Source organism: Thamnophis sirtalis, unplaced genomic scaffold, assembly GCF_051295495.1.
Source record: "Thamnophis sirtalis isolate CommonGarterSnake01/CBP01778 unplaced genomic scaffold, rThaSir2_p1.2 scaffold_5, whole genome shotgun sequence".
Taxonomy (NCBI): Eukaryota; Metazoa; Chordata; class Lepidosauria; order Squamata; family Natricidae; genus Thamnophis; species Thamnophis sirtalis.
In genome coordinates, this window is record NW_028261385.1 from 9,973,021 (window position 1) to 9,992,745 (window position 19,725).

The 19,725-nt window shown below is 42.8% G+C and overlaps 1 protein-coding gene across 1 annotated transcript in view; it reads right to left on the reverse strand.

The window, feature by feature from the left end:
- LOC106555762 (lipoxygenase homology domain-containing protein 1) overlaps positions 1-19,725 on the reverse strand; it is a 218,295-nt gene that overhangs the window by 123,709 nt on the left and 74,861 nt on the right. The window contains exon 16 of the mRNA XM_087715353.1: positions 3,597-3,673. Within this exon, the coding sequence (XP_087571479.1) occupies positions 3,597-3,673 (77 nt within the window). The remainder of the gene's footprint in view (positions 1-3,596; positions 3,674-19,725) is intronic.

Below are 19,725 nucleotides of genomic sequence, written 5' to 3' on the forward strand. Positions count from 1 at the left end.
TGTGGTCTGCAGCCCTCACAGGCTCCGTTTTCAATGGCAGAGGGTTGCAGGAGGCTGTCGCAACCCAAAACGGAGATCGTGAGGGCCGCCTGCAGCCCTCACGGGCTCCGTTTCATTGGCAGAGGGTGGCAGGAAGCCGTCGCAGCCAAAAATGACCATGGTTGCTGTTAGGAATATAATCTAACGGTGGGGTTGGCAATATATAAATCATATAGCAATGCTGTACCTGTTTCTTTAAACCATACTGTAAAATGTGATTGGTTGCTGTTTCCTCAATCGGCCATAAGAGGGAGCCAGAATGACTGTTAGCTCTCTCTGTTCATTAGATGCTGGGCTGATCTGATCTGAGTGCCGTGAGCTATTGTAAGTTTTGCAACTGTTAGCAAACCTTGATTACTGGACTGATTATATGATACTGGACTATGTTATTTGGATTATCCCTTAACTGAAAGACATTGATGTCTGACTGTCTTATCCGTGTATGGCTTGGACTGTTTGATGGACTCTGATACCTCTATTTCCACGAAAGTAAAAGCCTATTTAAACTGCAGTGTCTCTGTATGCTGGTTTGTGTGTTCTCCAACACAACTCTCACAAACGCTTCTCTGAACATACTCGCTCTTCCAACGGGAGCTTACCTAACAGTTGCATGAAAAACAACAGTTGTGTGAAAAACAGTCATATGATAAGTCACTGCTTTCAGTTCCAGTGTAACTTCAAACAGTCACTTAACAAATGGTTGTAAGTGAAAGACCATCTGAAGTGCAATTACCGTATTTTTCGGACTATAAGACGCACCGGTGTATAAGACGCATGGAGATTTCAAAGAGGTAAGTAAGAAAAAAAAAACGTTTTTGTCCTTCCTGGCCCGCAGGAGCACTCTGCAAGCATTAGCAGGGCTGGGGGAAGGCAAAAACGCCTTCATTTTTGTGGGGAAAAAATGGCCCGTTTTTGCCTGTTTTTTGCAACAACTGGAGCATTTTTGCCTTCCCACAGCCCTGCTGAAGCCTACAGAGTGCTTCTGGGGGTTGGGAAGGCAAAAACACCTCCAATTTTGCAAAAAATGGTCCATTTTTCCCAAAAATGGGATGCGGGGGTGGGGCTTCAGGAGGCCAAAAATGGCTGTATTCGGTGTATAAGACGCACCAACATTTCCATGCTCTTTTTTTTTGGAGGGGGGGAAAGGTGCATCTTATACTCCAAAAAATACGGGTAAGTCGGTCCTCCACAATGTGTTCAACAACACTTTGAAACCATAGACAACACGTTCACAAAGACTAACTTCCCAACTAAACTCTGGGAATATCAGGCCGGAAGTTGCATCTTTTTGATGGGAGGCGGGGGAAATCTTACTGATCTCAAATTTATTTCCCAGTATGACAACGTATTCATCTTTTACATAATGATAAACCTTCAAAGAATACGCTAAATCTACTTACTGAAATGAACTCATGCATTAGAGCTGTAGGAAGTTAGCACACACCTCTCTCCTAAAGGAATGAAATATTTGAGGAAATAATAAAAGGGCAAAATCTTTCCCCTAAAACAGAGGCAGAAACTCAGCTCCCGCACCTTTGTCAATGGGCCATTAAGGCCTGGCCCCGTCTATTCTACATAACAAAGATCTACCTCCTTCGGGCAGAGCCATAATAGGAATCCCAAAGCCCTTTCATTACATCATCACCCAGCAAGAACCAACCTAGCTTGGGACTCAGAGTTGCCCCCGCATGGCCCCATGGGAGTCTGACAACCAATCAAAATACAAGCTCAAATTCAAAAACCCAGAGAGGGCATAAAACCCGGGCACTTTCAGCATCTCTTCCCTTTTTTTCCCAGGACCTCAAACCATGTGCTCCTGTCCATGATTAAACCATCTTTCCAAGCAGCCTCCATGTTTCCAGTGTTTTTTTCCCCACTTGGAACTGAACCCAGATGGACATTTCTTCCAACAGATCAAAGCAAGGGAGAAATGGAATGCTTTACACCACTCACTGAGACCACAAAACACTTGATACAGGTTCAGAAGAGCAACATAACACAACAAAACAAGAGGGAACAAAGGGTCTTCTTTAAGGGGAATTCTACAAATCAGTTCATTGTGGAGATAAGAGAAAATGTCTTTTGGATACTTCCAACAACTTGGGAACCGTATGGCAGAGTTAAAGAAGGGCGAAAAGGAGCTAGATTGCAAGAAATGGTCAGAACAGAATAACAGAGCTGGAAGGGACCTTGGAGGTCTTCTAGTCAAACTTCCTACGCAATCAGGAGAATCGATACTATTTCAGACAAATGACTTTCCAACCTCCAGTATTGGAGCACCCAGGAGGGAAACTGTCACACTAATTAATTGTCCTCACTGTCAGGAAATTTCTCCTTAGTTCTAAGTTGCTTCTCTCCTTGATTAGTTTCCACCCATTGCTTCTTGTCCTGCCCTCAGGTGCCTTGGAGAATAGCTTGACTCCCTCTTCTTTGTGGCAACCCCTGAGATATTGGAACAATGCTATCATGTCTCCCCTAGTCCTTCTCTTCATTAAACTAGACATACCCTGAACATAATATGGGAGGGGAGAAGAGAAAAGAAGAGAAAGGCAAGTGTGATTGGACACAGAAGAAATGGGATAATACAATAGCAGAGTTGGAAAGGACCATGGAGATCTTCTAGTCCAACCCCCTGCCTAGGCAGGAAACCCTATACTGTTTCAGACAAATGGCTATCTAACATCTTCTTAAAGACTTCCAGTGTTTGGGCATTCACAACTTCTGGAGGCAACTTCTGTTCCACTGATTAATTGTTCTGTCAGGAAATTTCTCCTTAGTTCTAAGTTGCTTCTCTCCTTGATTAGTTTCCACCCATTGCTTCTTGTTCTGCCCTTAGGTGCTTTGGAGAATAGTTTGACTCCCTCTTCTTTGTGGCAGCCCCTGAGATATTGGAAGGTTGCTATCATGTCTCCCCTAGTCCTTCTCTTCATTAAACGAGACATACCCCGTTCGTACTAACCAAGCTTGTTTGAATACAGCCTCTAATTTTTTTTAAATCAACTGATTAAACATGTTTGACAATATAGTCACTATATAATATGATGATAGTAAAAGTGGTGGTATTCAGCCAGTTCGGACTGGTTCAAGCGAGAAGGTAGTGGTGACCTGTGGGCCGCACCTACCCACCCCAGTTCTATGTTGTCCTATTTAACCACATTTTTTAAGCCGCACGCATGTGTGCAAGCCGCACGCCAGCAAAGCGCATGCGTGGGAGGGGGCGTGCAGACGCATGGAAGGCGCACATGCTCACGAAGCGAGCGTGTGCGCACACGCTCACATTGTCGGTGCGCGGCAAACCGGTGGTAAACGTATGTGAAACCCGGATAGTAACTATGTGAACTCTGCACCTACATAAGAATAAATAATATACCTCTGAAAGAATTTTATCTCGAATAAAAAAACTGAGTCGTGGTGAACTCAACAGGAGAGAGATTTCTTTCTTTTTTTGCAGCTGTTAGGGGGAATGTCATTCAGCAAGTAGGAATGATAAAAATAATACGTTTCTCGCGAACTGAAACAAAAACAACAAGTGTCACGTGATAACAAAGCAAACTCACTTTCCAGCATAGCCGATCTCCCATCTGGAACCAACTCTCGGACAATCTGGCCATCGTCCTCATTTTTGTCAAGCCATCTGGTTAGCAAATAAAATGTAAGTTATCTGCTATCACGGATCAAATATCAGAAGGCTTATTATAATTCTGGGAGGGAGGGTGCGTAGTGGAGGAAAAGCGGTGTGTTTAGAGTGATTTTTTTAAACAAAAATAAAACCAGACTCTAGAATAAAGAAACAGATTATTGGCATGCTTGTAAAAAAAAAAAAAAAGCATTCCACATGACAAAATTCCGACATACAGCTTTCGGATTCCACTTTCTAATCAGCATTCTCTACTCCTGCTTGTAGATTTACTAAAGTCAAGAGAGAGGGGGGTGGGGGAGAAATGGATTTGTAGCCAGTTAATGCCATAAGGATTTCAACTCATTAAAATAAAATTAATATTTCTGGTATGGAAGGTTGGAGAACGGGCTTAAAAGTTCTAAAACATGCGTAAACACCACTTGATCCGACGCCTACCATCTTGCGTTCCAAGTACTCTTCTTTTAACACACCAAGTTAAGTTTTATATGGAGTTTAAAACCTGTTGTTTCGCTCCCCCATGTCCATTTTGTTTCATTTCTAGATTTTTATAAACAAGAAATTAAGGCAAAGAGTTATTCAAGTCGAGGTCAACCCTGTTGATTTCCACAGACAACAATCTAGATCCGTGATGGAGAACAGGTGGCACACGTGCCACAGGTGAAATGCAGAGCACTCTCTGCGGGCATGCCAGCTGTCAGCCCAGCCCAGCCCCACTGCACCTCCTGCTGGCCAGATGGTCTTCAGGTCTCTGCCATGCAAGAGCCGAGGTGGCGCAGTGGTTAGGGTGCAGTACTGCAGGCCACTTCAGCTGACTGTTATCTGCAGTTCAGCGGTTCTAATCTCACCGGCTCAAGGTTGACTCAGCCTTCCATCCTTCCGAGGTGGGTGAAATGAGGACCCAGACTGTGGGGGCAATATGCTGACTCTGTAAACCGCTTAGAGAGGGCTGAAAGCCCTAAGAAGCGGTATATAAGTCTAACTGCTATTGCTATTGCTATGTGCGTGGGATGCTAGCATCACATTTTGGGGATTCCTGCGGCTCCCCCGGGCCCATTTTGGGCCTGGAAGTCCTCCTGCACCAACCTGAAAGCCAAGATGGGATGGGGAGGTATGGCACAAGCCCCCCGCCGCATTTTGGCCCTGGAAAGCTACCTGTACTAACCTGGAAGCCAAAAATGGGTGGGGGTGCATGCACAAGGAGGCGGAGGACCAGGGGGGGTTCGTGCATGCATGCATGGGGGGGCCACAATGTGGGGGTTGCACTTGCATTGCAATTTGGGTGCGGGCCCCCACTTTCGGCACACAATGACAAAAAGATTAGCCATCGCTGAGCTAGATGGTCATATCATTTTCTTGGCACAAGAATCCAAATGTTCAGACATTGCCTTCTACTCATCTGGACAGGGAGATGATAAAACTCGTAGCTTTTCTATGGTCCAGTCTTCAACCTTGTGAGTTCTTGGTGCTTTCCCAGACCCGACTCTGGTCAGCATTTTTTTCCAGATCAGCTCCAGGATCATCGTCAACCAAGGTTCCCTTAAAGATGGATTGCAAGTATAAGCAAACTGTGATGTCTGAAGCAGGAGATTAAAAGTGGGTCACCAACCAGACAGAAGCGGGTTCTGTTTAAATCTTGTGTACACTACTTAAAAGAAATAAGACAGCTATTGTGGCTGCTCTAGATAAACAATGAGCAATCATTAGTAATTTATTCTGATGAGCGGCTTTGAATTTAGTGCAGGTACAATTTTGCTGGATAGCGTCAGTCATTTTAACTGGTTTTGGAAGTTTTTTAAAAAAATGATATTTGTTATTTATGTAAGATGGCTTACAGAAGGCTTCCGATGAAGGGGTTTTTTTGTTATTTTTCTAGACAGACAGATCTATTTGAAGAAGGAACTAGTTCACCAAAAAACACTTTTAAAGACTAAGTTGACACTCAGCTTGCAAGTTGACACTTGCAATTCAAAAAAGCCCTAAAATTTAGTTGGTGTCTTTTGCTTTACATAACAGATGTTCCAGCGAAATAGTATCTTGTATACTTGCATTGTGTTTACTCGTCTGAAAATTCTCTTAAGATCTGAGATGGTTTCCTAATAATCAAATTATAGTGGCTTCACATGAACAAAGTATTAGAAAATCTGTTTATATAAGGCACCACACAGAGCAAACAAAAAGCACAATCACCATGTGCTTTACTGCTCAACTATTTAACTGTAACAGGAAACAGCAAACTTTCCTCAGAACATAAAGAAACCATAGATTATAACCTAGATGCACACTAAACACTGCCACCTACTGGCTAAATGATTCTGCAGTTGTTACAATGCAAAATACATTCTAACATGTATTCCAACACAAAGAGAGAGATAAATATGGACTAGGAAATACATCCGTATTAAACTCATCCAACTTCTGCACCTACAAAGTGCTACAAGATGCAAAGGAAAGAGAAGAATTCGGTTTACCAGACTGGAATTGTATTTTGCAGCTTTTTCCTTGGATGAATTATTGGGTCTCACTGAGAAACAAAATATTTTTAGAATTAGAAGAGCATGAACCAATGTTTGGATGGCATGCTTATGGTACAATAAAATTAAAATGGATTTTAAAAACTATTTTGTTAGATGTGCCATATTGAGAATGTGAATCAGAGGTGGGTTCCTACCAGTTCGCACCTATTCGGTAGAACCGGTTCGTCAAATCTACCGAACCAGTTAGAAGAGATTCCACCAGTGGACCCGGAAAGCAGGCCACACCTACAGAAGAGGTTCCAAACTTTTTTGAAAACCACCACTGGTCCTTGGATATGATTATTCTACACTATCATGCTCATATTCATAAAACTCAGGGCCTCTGTGAAAGGTAAGGATGACTACTGCGTTTGTGGTGCAATCAGAACATTGCCTGTGTTGAAGTTGTTTTAACGCAAACCAAAGATGTCTTTTAAAAAACAAGTTTACATCCTATTCTTATGCATGCCAGTGCTGTGTGTGAGGTAATTTAAGGTGGTTCTGACAAGTGTCGTCGGCATCTTCATATCCGGTCACATGGGCGGCAAGCCACTCCCATCTGGTCACATGGGTGGCAAGCCACTCCCACAAAGGAGGCCACACCCACAGAGTAGGTTCGAACAATTTTTGAAACCCACCACTGATGTGAATAGATATAAACCCAGGCTGGGGCTGAAAAACTTTTACAGATCTCAGCAGTAGAAGCATTGTATAGAAAAAACCGGCAAAGAGAAATGGTTAATGTACTAGGAATTATTGGAAATTCACCAGTGGAATATAAAATTAAATCAAGAGAATAAGTAGTGGCAGAAGAATATAATTCTCATTAAGTACTTAAAATGAACGCAAACATATGGTCTGAAGCAAAGAAAGAATTTGAACTGCAATTGTGTAGAGATGATGGATATGTAATTTATGAATTTTTGTTGAAATCTGAAATGGAGGGATCTTGAGCCGAGGTGGCGCAGTGGTTAAATGCAGCACTGCAGGCTACTTCAGCTGACTGCAGTTCGGCTGTTCAAATCTCACCGGCTCAGGGTTGACTCAGCCTTCCATCCTTCCGAGGTGGGTAAAATGAGGACCCAGATTGTTGTTGGGGGCAATATGCTGACTCTGTAAACCGCTTAGAGAGGGCTGAAAGCCCTATGAAGCAGTATATAAGTCTAACTGCTATGGCTATTGCTATCTTGGAGGACTTCTAGTCCAACCCTCTGCTCAATCAGGAGAACCATTTCAGACAAGTGGCTTTCCAGTCTCTTCTTGGAAAAAAAAACTCCAGAGATGAAGCACCCACAACTTCTGAAAAGCAAGCCATCCCACTGGTTAATTGTCCTTAATGTTAGGAGGTTTCTCCTTAGTTCCAGATTGCTTCTCTCCTTCATTAGTTTCCATCCATTCTTTCTTGTCTTGCCTTCTGGTGCTTTGGGAGAATAAGTTGACCCCCTCTTCTTTGTGGCAGCTTTGATGGAACACTTCTATCATGTCACCCAGGGGTGGTATTCACTTACTTTCCCTACATGTTTGCAAATGTGAGCACATGCTCCCCCTTCCACGCATGCACTTTGATCGCGCACGCGACTTGCATGCATGCGCGCAGCTTGACAACGTGCCTAAACAGGACGGCATAGAGCCAGCGCAGCGGGCAAGCCCACCCGCGATTTCCACTACTGGTTCGGTTGAACCAGTCCGAACCAGCTGAATACCACCTCTGATGTCGCCCCCTAGTCCTTCTTTTCTCTAGATTAGCCATACCAATTTCCTGCAACCGTTCTTCATTCGTTTTAGTCTCCAGGCCCTTAATCATCTTTGTGGCTCTTCTCTGCACTTTTTCCAAAGTCTCAACATCTTCTTTGTAACTTGGAGAACTTTTGTAACTTGTAACTTGGAGACAATTGATGCAATTGAAAGGAAATAGAGGAAGAGTATAAGAAAAGTATGTGGAGGGAAAAGACAAAAATCACAATATGTTTTAAGAATAGAAGTCTTCAAAGAATTACTTTCCTTTCAGCATCTCACAATTGTGGCCAGAGTAACTAATGTCTTTTGCCACTCTTGTTGAAGTACAGAACCCCATTACAGGAGTGGGAATCTAATGACTAGCCATGAAATTACCACAACTTCTTCTTGACATTTGTCTGCGCTCCCTTCTGTCAGACACTCTCCAAGACAGTCCACTGTCCCTTTAACAGGTTTTTGGGGTTCAAAACAAACATTTCAAGACAACTGCCAACAATTCTGCTCAGTTGGCAATGAAGGACGAATTCTGCTGTTTTGGTAGGCAAATTTCTCCTGGAGCTGCTGATTTCACTGGTTGATGTTTCCGAGCTGAGCGAGAATACTTTTATACTAAGTGGGCGGCATCAAAATGTTCTTTGTTAAACCCTGAGTGTTTTGCCTAAACCGTTCGCCATGCCATCGTAGCTGAATATCCACTGAGGAAAGTTAGACAATTGGACACACAATATCTGTGCCCGTCCTTGATTGGAGATCCTGAAGGTGCATTAAGAAAGCATTTCATATAGTGACGCAAGGGATTAGGAAGTAGGAACTTATGACAGGATCCATGTGTTGTGGTGGAGCTGGCAGCAGAGTTGGACAGTGAGGAGGTTGGGGAGGAACATGGGCCAGTCCTGGAGTCTGGGGAAGGCTCGGACGAGGGCTCTGAGTTGGAGAGGGGGCCAAGGCCGTCTGGCGCTTCTCAGCTGCCTTCAGAGCTAGACAGCAGTGAGGCAGAGGAACAGCTGGAGCCTGTTCCCAGTGCGCGCATGCGCACAGCTGCCAGAAGACAGGAACAGCTAAATAACAGGGTCATCTTGGGAGTAAAGCCACAGGTAAACGGTGAATGGCCCCTCCCATAGGAAATAAAAGAGGAGCGAAAGGGGAGGGGGCTTTTGCAGGAAACAATTCGTTCGTTCGTTCATTTCAGGAGTGTGAAGATCTGACCATGAATCTCGGAGTTTAAGCCTTTCCTTGCACACAGTACTGCGTTTGGAAAATATTTACATGGCAGATTTCCAAGCTAGATAATGTCTGTGGTCATAATTACTCTTTTGAAAGACTGTTCGCCAGGCCTTTGCTGAATGTGAAGGAGAGGAATTCACATTCGTTTAATAAAAGGGGTTTTGTCGGGACCAGGAATCTGCTTCATGCTTTTTGGAGAAGCATAGGTCAGAACAGCATGTAATCTGGCCATCTTCAGAACAAATGTCATTGGGTTTTGTTGAGTTACTAATCTTGAAGGAAATAAACAGGAATGTGATTATAGGAATGTCCAAGGGGTGGCATGGAGTCTTATAATCAACATTAGATTGTTGATTGTGGTCTCCCACAATCCTCAGCTGTGGGTATTAAGAGTATTTTGAATCTTGACAGTCTGCCTATAACATTACTATGAAGAACTGGTTTTAGATCGAAGATACTGGTTGAAATAGCTCTACTGCAATAAAGTTAAAGCTTCAGAATCATTGTTTGATAATATAGGATATGATTTTATCACATTGCTTTCATCATTCTTGACAACATATAAACCTTGAAACAATCAATGGCTCAGATCCCAATGGTCCAATCCAGTACAGTGGTACCTCAATACTCGGCATTAATTAGTTCCGGGAGTTGTGATAAATAGCAAAAACGATGAGTATCAAACAAATTTTTACCATATGGAATAATGTAGTGAGTTACAAACAGAGGTGGTATTTAGCCGGTTTGGACCGGTTCGGGCAAACTGGTAGCAGAAATCTTGAGTAGTTTGGAGAACCGGCAAATACCACCTCCCATTGTTCCCTGTCCTATGTTCCCTTGTTTTTTAGCTCAACTGATTTGCAGAGTGGATTGCCGCACCTCAGCTGAGCTAAACAACAAATCAGCTCACTAGCACGCACACGAAGCACGCTCTCGTAGAACCAATAGGAAATGATTTGGAATCCCACCATTGGTTACAAGGCAGCCAACAAGTCCTAGATTGTGTGTTGAGTACCAAACAAATGATGAGTACCGGGACAAAATTTTTGCATCAAAATGTGTTGAGTACCAAATTTTATGAGTTTCAAAGCAGTTGAGTATCCAGGTACCACCATATTCCATTCTCAATATTAATGGAAACGGGTTCAGAATAATACATTCTTAATAAAATGACTACCATCACAAATGAAATAAATATACGTATCTTCTCTTCAACCTCTTTTTTTTCCAAACAGAGGCCATGTTTCCAATTTAATGATTCTTAACTCAAATGAAACCAAATGGACTCTCCTCCACAAAAAGGCTGCCTTCAGCAACAGCCTTGTGGAAGGTTCAACCGTACTCAAAATCACGGTGTCGCATAGTTGTCGATCAAAACTAAGCTTTTCAAAACCATGAAAGATTCGGAAGTCTCCTTGACCAGCAGGCCTGGAAGTGGGTTTTATCCGAAATCTACAGGTCATGGAGAGGTCTACTTTTCTTTATAATGGAGGATGCAGTTGGCTCGCACCTTGGTCTTAGGAGACCACAACGCAACCTACAAAGAGAAGGCAGCCATGTTGACAGAGACCTACTGTTGTCACCTTGGGCTGGCTGCTTCCTCTGCAGGCTATCATGTGATTGGAGCCTAGAAGGCCGAGATAATGGAGGTATGAGGACAGCAAAGTCATCTTACTCGAGGCAGCCATCTTCACCCAAAAGGATGATGGTGAGATGAATTACATATTTCCCCTTATGCACATAGGAAAAACAGAAGCACATTTGTATTTTCTCCTCTCTCCAACCTATAAAGATGGTCCCAAATTTGTCTAGTGGATTAAAGCCCTGGGCTAGAAAGCAGGAGACCATGGGTTCAAGTCCCGCCTTAGGCATTAAAACAGCTGGATGACCTTGGGCCAATCACCAGGCGGCTAAGAGTTCTAGTCCTGCCTTAGCCATGAAAGCTGGCTGGGTGACAATTGGGGCCAATCATTCTTTCTCTCCCCATCTTCCTCTCAGGGTTGTTGTGGGGAAAAGAGAAGGAGGAAGGTATGTTGGATATGTTCACTGCCTTAGGTTGTTTGTAAAAAAAAAAGGTGGGAATAAATCAATAATTAAATCAATAATTAAATCAATAATTAAATCAATAATTAAATCAATAATTAAATCAATAATTAAATCAATAATTAAATTAATAATTAAATTAATAATTAAATTAATAATTAAATTAATAATTAAATTAATAATTAAATTAATAATTAAATTAATAATTAAATTAATAATTAAATTAATAATTAAATTAATAATTAAATTAATAATTAAATTAATAATTAAATTAATTAAATTAATATTTAAATTAAATTAATATTTAAATTAAATTAATATTTAAATTAAATTAAATTAATATTTAAATTAAATTAAATTCATATTTAAAATAAGCTAATATTTAAATTAAATTAATATTTAAATTAAGTTAATATTTAAATTAAATTAAATTAATATTTAAATTAAATTAAATTAAATTAAAATTTTGCAATGAAAAACAACCAAATGATCATCTGCATTCATCATAAACCTATCTTATCTTTTCTCCCAGAAGCCTGAAATCATTTCCTTTGGAAATGATAAAGTGGGGTGGTGCTCAAATTTTAGGGGTAACAGTGGAGGGCTTCATTTGGCATACCATATCTATAAACCAGGGATCTCTGAACTTGGCAACTGTAAGACTCCCAGAATTCCTCAGTCATTCATCCAGGGTCAGCTGAGGAATTCTGGGAATTGAAGTCCACAAGTCTTAAAGTTGTCGCTTTGGACATCCATGCTATAAAAGTATGTTTATGAAATAAGTTAGAAAAAGATTCTGAGCATTTGCCATCGTTCAGGCAACAAGAGCAAAAGCAAATTAAGGAAATACATACTAAGGAATGGGTGGTGGTGGTGGGTTTTTTTTAAAGTAGCTATTTTGAAAAGAATTCATTCACCAAAGGGGATTTTTACAGTCTAGGGCATGGACTGATTTTTGTGGTTGACGGGTTCCCATTTTGTAGTTTAGAAATTGGCACATCCCTAATGCTAAAGAAAATTGATGGCAGGTGCTGTGTCAGATGAGACAAAATGAGACTACCTGTTGTGGCCCGTTAGTGACCAGCACAGCTGGCAGCTGATTCGGACAGTGAGGAGGTTGGGGAGAAACATGGGCCAGTCCTGGAGTCTGGGGAAGGCTCGGAAGAGGGCTCTGCGTCGGAGGAAGAGCGGGGGGCAGAGCCGTATGCCAGTTATTAGCTGCCTTCGTAGTCAGACACCAGTGAGGCAGAAGAATAGCTGGAGCCTGTTCCCAATGTGCCCTTGCGCAGAGCTGCTAGGAGAAGGGAACAGCTAAGGAACAAGGGTCGACTTGGGAGTAAGGCCACAGGTGGATGGTGAATGGCCCCTCCCATAGGGAATAAAAGAGAAGCAAAAAAAGGGAGTGGAGTTTGCAGTAGACAATTAGCTCATTCCTGCATTCTTGCCAAGTATTGCGGCGTCTGAAAGATCTCGGCCTGGCCACTCTCCAAGCCTGATAATTGTAGGTAATTGTGAATTATCTTGAAAGACTGTGGGGGAGGAAAGACTTTGTTGGAGAGGAATTCACTGTCAATTAAATAAAAGGGGTTTAATCAGGACGAGACTTGGCTTCGTGCTGTTGAGGAAGCCTAGGTTCAGAAAACTACCTACTATAGGTAGTCTTAGACTTACAACCAGAATTGAGCTCAACATTTCTGTTGCCAAGCGAGCAATTCTTAAGTGAGTTTTGCCCCCTTTTATGACCGTTCTTGCCGGTTGTTAAGTGAATCACTGCCGTTGTTAAGTTACTAACACGGTTGGACAATGAATCTGGCTTCCCCATTGATTTGGCTTGTCAGAAGGGCCGCAAAATGGGATCACGTGACCCTTGGACAGTGCAGCCATTCACAAGGTCATGCCAGTTGCCAAGCGTGCGAATTTTTGATCACGTGACCGTGAGGATGCTGCAATGGTCATAAGTGTGAAAAACGGTCATACGTCACTTTTTTCAGGGTCGTAACTTCCAACGGTTGCTAAAAAATGATTGTAAGTGGTGGACGACCCTTACTTGGTCTATTTTCTATTTATTTTGCATGTCTATATTATAGGATGGGAGATAGGAACTTGTTGTGGCCCAGCAGGAGCCGTTGGAGCTGCCACCAGACTCCGACAGCGAGCGGCCCTATGAGTCGGCTCTGGAAGATGTGGAGGACCCTGGACAGGGTTCAGACTCCGAGCAGGGATCAGAGAGGCTGGTTGGCCAACAGGAGGCGTCTGAGGCCTGGAGCAGCGGTTAAAGCCAAAGGGCGTGTGCTCCTGAAGTCAAGCTTTGGAGCAGTGGGGAGGAGACAAGGGAGTGTGATCCTGACGTCATGCATTGGAGCAGTGGGGAGGAGACTAGGGAGTTGGTCCTGGATGCCTGGCAACGGAGGGCTAATAGGAGTAAAGAGCGGTTACGCAGTTACAGGAGATAATTGAACTCAGCTGGTGGTAATTAGGCTCCTCTCAAGACTATAAAAGGAATGACTTTCCACAAGCTGTTCACAGGAATCAACGTATTTACTAGAGCTGGAGAAGCTATCAGGGTTGTCTTGGTAGTCTGGATTGCTGCCAAAGTCTAGGTTTAAGTTAAGTTTAGGTTTATTGGTTTTGTATGCCGCCCACTCCCGAAGGACTCCGGGCGGCTCACAATAAACAGGGGAAGGAATAAATAAGACAATACAAACAATGTTAAAATCCACAACAGTCACAATTAAGACGGGGCTGGGTGCTTTAACAGCCCCCAGCCTGCCGGAACAGCCAGGACTTAGTAGCTTTACGGAAGGCCGGGAGGGTAGTAAGGGTCCAGATCTCCACGGGGAGCTCGTTCCAGAGGGCTGGAGCAGCAACAGAGAAGGCTCTCCCCCAGGGGGTCGCCAGCTGGCATTGGCTGGCAGATGGAACCCGGAGAAGACCAAGCCTGTGCGATCGAATTGGTCTTTGGGAGGTAATTGGCAGGAGGCGGTCTCTCAGGTACCCAGGTCCGATGCCATGTAGGGCTTTATAAGTAATAACTAGCACCTTGAAGCGAGTCCGGAGACCAATGGGCATCCAGTGCAGCTCGCGGAGGATAAGTGTAACGTGGGTGTACCTGGGTGCACCCACAATCGCTCGCGCGGCTGCATTCTGGACTAGCTGAAGTCTTCGAACACTTTTCAAGGGCAGCCCCATGTAAAGCGTCTAGTCGGTGCTGGATTGCTGCCAAGGTCTCGCCTGTGTATTAATAAATCCTTGCAGTATCTTTGTCTCAGCGTGCTTTGGTGTACGAAGAGGGGGTGTAAGAACAGGAACTAATGCATTATTCTTTTTTTAAAAAAATGGTCTAAGGAGACAGTTAAACTGCATGTATATGAAAGGAAGATTAGCTTCCTCCAAATAATTAGCTTTAAACGGAAAAGTCATCTGAAATTCACTGAGAATATAGTAATGCCAAGAAAACTGTTTCTCCATTAGAGATGGAGATAACTTCGGGGTTATCTTCCTTTGGGGTAAATATATTTTTAAATCCTTTTTTTTTTCCATTTTGTTGAAGAAAAAAGCAGGGTTATTTGCAGGAGTTTTGTTGCCTTAATATTCCCTTTTTTTCCTCATGATTGGAACACCTTAGCTTTGAATTCCTGTTCTTTTATGTACTTTATTCCTATTCTCTGGGTAACGTAAGGTATGGATCTCCATGGAGATTCTCGGTCATCCGGGTCATAGTGGTCCCAAAGATGCTTTTTCAAAAGGCAGCTGGACTTTGTTTTTTTTCCTTGAAGACGTTTCGCTTTTCATCCAGGAAGCTTCTTCAATTCTGACTGGGCGGTGGAGATGGAAGGATTTGCAGTATATTTCTTGGAGTCATCTGGTCATTAGTACTCTTTCTGAGGTTTGTTGAGGCCCCTCGGAGGTTTATCTGTGCCCTCGGGGGGTCACCTGAGTAGTGCAAATCAGAGGCGGTATTCAGCAGGTTCTGTCCAGTTCTGGAGAAACAGTAGTGGAAATTTTGAGTAGTTCTGGAGAACCGGTAAATACCACCTCTGGCTGGCCATGCCCCATCTATTCCCTGCCTCCCGAGTCTCAGCTGATTGGGAGGAAATGGGGATTTTGCAGTACCCTTCCCCTGGAGTGAGGAGGGAAAGGAGATTTTACAGATTCCTTCCCCTGCCATGCCCACCAAGCCACACCACGCCCACTAAGCCACGCCCACAGAACTGGTAGTAAAAGATTGTGAATCCCACCACTGGTACAAATGGGTGTGGACCGCAGCTCATCAGTATTTGACAGACAAAAGGCACTCTTTTCAAGATAGCAAAGTCCACATTCTGGACAGAGAGGAGCATTGGTTTGAAAGAGGTGTCAAAGAAGTTATCTACATTAATTTTGAAAGCCCTGTCACAACAGGAGAGGGGATACAACACAACCTACCTCCTGTTTAACACACAGCCCTTTCAGCAGTTCTAAAGAGGTTCCACACTCATTTATGCTATTCAGATGACCCCGAGGGCACAAATAAACCTCCAAGTGGCCTCAATGCAGTGGTGCAATTCGGCTAATTCTATCCGGTTCGGGCAAACTGGTAACAGTGGCGGCAGGAGGCTCTGCCCACCCACCTGGACATCATCACCTCCTGTTTTTGACACTCTGCGCATGCGCAGAAGGTCCTGCGCATGCACGTAGGTGGGCGCTCACATTTGCGAACTGGTAGTAAAGGTAAACTGATTTCACCCCGTCTCAATGACTCTCAGAAAGAATACTAACAACCAGAGGACTGCAGGATTATAAATCTTTCCATTCTCCACCATTCAGCCAGACTACAAGAAGCTTCTTGGATGAGAAGCGAAACATCTTCAGGAAAAAAAAAAGAACAAAGTCCAGTTGCCTTTTGAAAAAGCACCTTTGGGATAAGGTATGAATGCAACTCTAATTTATATATTGCTGGAGAATGAGGCAGGAAAGAGGTGGCAAGGCTGCTGAAGCTGTAATTCAGAATCCATACGGTAGAAAATTTCCAAGTTTTAAATGTCACTGATATTTAAAATAAAATAAAATCTCTGTGCCGATTTTAAGAAATGCTGTCGGGAAAACATTTTAGTTCCATTTTTTTGTCAGTGATGCTGTCTTCCTACTTGAAAAGCATCTGTCTTTATCTGTGCATTTTTTATTATTGTGCAATTTTTGCCTGCTTCAATGCCTCGACTCCAGATAGGTCATCCTCAACTTATGACCACAACCTAGACCAGAATATCTGTTGTTAAGCAAAGTGGTTGGTCAGGGAGTCTGACCCAATGTTATTATGACCTTTTTTGCCATCTGAATCTTCAAAACTGAACCGCTCGAAAAATTGACGGAGATAAGAAGAGAAATCTTGACAGAAGCACCAGTGATAACCAAAGATAAGGTGATGGAAAGAGCAGGTGCTGGGTTTCGAGCTTTTATGCGATACAAAAAGAACAAAATGTTGCGAAGAGAAGTTCATACAATATTTATTAAGAAAGTAACTAGAATATTAATGCTACAAATGGCAAGAGATATAAGACTGCACTATTACTGAAAAGATACAGGTTGATGAAATGAAAATGTATAATAAAAACTAAGCTAAATTTAGTTTACTAGTAGTATGTTTAAAATGAACTGACAATAGCTATAGTTAAATAATGATTAATAATGATGATAGATAGATAGATAGATAGATAGATAGATAGATATAGATATATTAGTTTGATAATATTAAATTTTATATAAACAACACATGGAGAATATGAGAGGAGGTTTAAAAGTTTATCTAGAATATGTTATAAAGATGTATTGTGACTGGATGATTTTAGGATGATTTAATAGAATGTTATCATATAATCCTCTTCTAGATTTTGAATATTATATATAAAAGAATGTAAAAACAATTATAGTCAAATTAAGGTTGAGATATAATAATCATGATATACATGAATATAAGTGAATTTAAAATATTTGATATGAAAAGCAGGTGATGACTATGGAAGAAATCAAGGAAATATTGTAACCAACTGACACACTTTCTACAATTTGTAATGGAAGTTGGCTTTTTTTATTTTTATGTTTGTTTGTCTTTGTTCAAAAATAAATAAAAATTGTTTTTAAAAAAAACACTGAACCGCTCTTCCCATCCCTTAACTACCTGACATTATTTTGACTCGAAAAAAGGAATAAAAAAATGCTTTCCCAGCTCATGCTTGGAGGGGGGAAATGTGCTGTTAAGTATTCAAACATGGTCCCACCAGGCGTTTCTCTCCAGATTATTTGCTTAAAAGAATCTTCTATTACGGGAGACCTTTGGATACTGAAATGTCAGCGACTGCTTTGCCATTCCAGTTCAGATGGAGTAGCTCTCTTGTTTGAGCCTTTTCTCACCTCATCCGGCAGCAAATATAAATCACAACGAAGAGGTTGGGTGCGGCCCTCCCAACATTCGTTGCTAAACTGTCCAAGAATGGTGTTTTTTTTTAACTTGTTGGTATGAATTGCGGCCTTCTCTTTAAGGTCACCATTAGTTGACCACTTTTTCTGCTGCATCCAGTATAGCACTACAATAATTTATTTATTTATTTATTTATTTATTTATTTATTTATTTATTTATTTATTTATTTATTTATTTATTTATTTATTTAGCAATAGCAGTAGACTTATATACCGCTTCATAGGGCTTTCAGCCCTCTCTAAGCGGTTTACAGAGAGTCAGCATATTGCCCCCAACAATCTGGGTCCTCATTTTACCCACCTCGGAAGGATGGAAGGCTGAGTCAACCCTGAGCCGGTGAGATTTGAACCGCTGAACTGCTGATCTAGCAGTAGCCTGCAGTGCTGCATTTAACCACTGCGCCACCTTGGCTCTTTATTTATTTATTTATTTATTTATTTATTTATTTATTTATTTATTTATTTATTTATTTATTTATTTATTTATTTATTTATAGGGTTTGTATGCCGCCCGCTCTCGAGAGACTCAGGGCGGCTTACGGATAAAAAAGGGAAGGAGGAACATACAAAAAATTAAACACAACATTAAAATTCCACAACATGCATAGCTTAGGATGGGGCTGGATAAAAATCAACAGCCCCAGGCCTGCCGGAACAGGGCCAGGTCTTGGTCGCTTTGCGGAAGGCCGAGAGGGTAGTAAAGGTCCGGATCTCCACGGGGAGATCGTTCCATAGGGCCGGAGCAGCTACAGAGAAGGCTCTCCCCCGGGGAGTCGCCAGCCGACATTGACCGGCAGATGGAATCTGGAGGAGGCCTAGTCTGTGAGATCTTATGGGTCTCTGGGAGGTAAATGGCAGGAGGCGGTCTCTCAGGTAGCCAGGTCCTATACCATGTAGGGCTTTAAAAGTAAAGACTAGCACCTTGAAGCGTGTCCGGATACCAATGGGAAACCAGTGCAGCTGGCGGAGGATAGGTGTAACGTGGGTGTACCTAGGTGTGCCCACTATCGCTCGCGCGGCCGCATTCTGGACTAACTGAAGTCTTCGAACACTCTTCAAGGGCAGCCTTGATTTTAATGTTGGGTTTTATTAAAAAAATAATGATCTAATCAAGGAGAATGTTTATAGCTGAAATGAGGGGTCCTTGGTGCTCTCTGAGCTTGGTTGCTTTCTTGCAGAGGTTTCATTGCCCCAATTAGGTAACATCATCAGTGCTAAAAGAGTGTGGAGTTTGCAGGGAGGAAGACAGGAGTGGAATTCAGCCGGTTCAGACCGGTTCGGGTGAACAGGATGTTAATTTTACATCTGGTTCGCCGAACCGGCAGTTTCGTCCTCCCCAGACTCCAGAGGCCTGGTAGACTGGCTGGCCCCAACCACCTGAGAGGGATTTGGCTGAAGCACAGCTGCAGCGGGACAGCCCTGAGGTTTCAGGTGGGGAAAGCACATAGCTGCATCTGGTCAGGGATGAGGAAGAGGATCTGCCTGCTGCACCTGATCCAAAAACACAGGAACAGCAAAAGTCAGCCTGATTACTCGCAAGGAGAAAGCCTCGCCCTTCTTAATGGGCTTACACCAGGAGATGCCTATTTAGCACAGCAGAACAGAGGGAGGCAATGCTGGGAACAATGATTTTTCAGTTCCTGGCTGGGTGTTTTCTGGTTGTTGTGATTCCTGCCTCGCTTTGGAGTCACCCCGTGCCTTGACTTGGATCGTGCCTCCTCTTGAACCCTCTGGTGTTGTGGATTTAATTTTACCTGGTGGGTTTATTTTGACTGGGAAACTTTCAAGTGCCTTGTGGACTCACTGGCCCAGTGTAGGTCTGATTTTGGCTGGAGCTACTTGGGACAGTTCTGGGGGTTTTGGTGAAGGGAATTGCTGGGGAATATTAATAAACCCACTAAACCACATGTGTGTGTGTGCACACCTAAGTAACATCATTAGAGCTAGAAGGTGATGGTGGTGATGGTGGTGGTGGTGGTGGTTGTGGTGGTGGTGGTGGTGGTGAGAAGGAGGAGGAGGAGGAGGAGAGGGAGGAGGAGGAGGAGGAGGAGGAGGAGGAGGAGGAGGACTGTTAT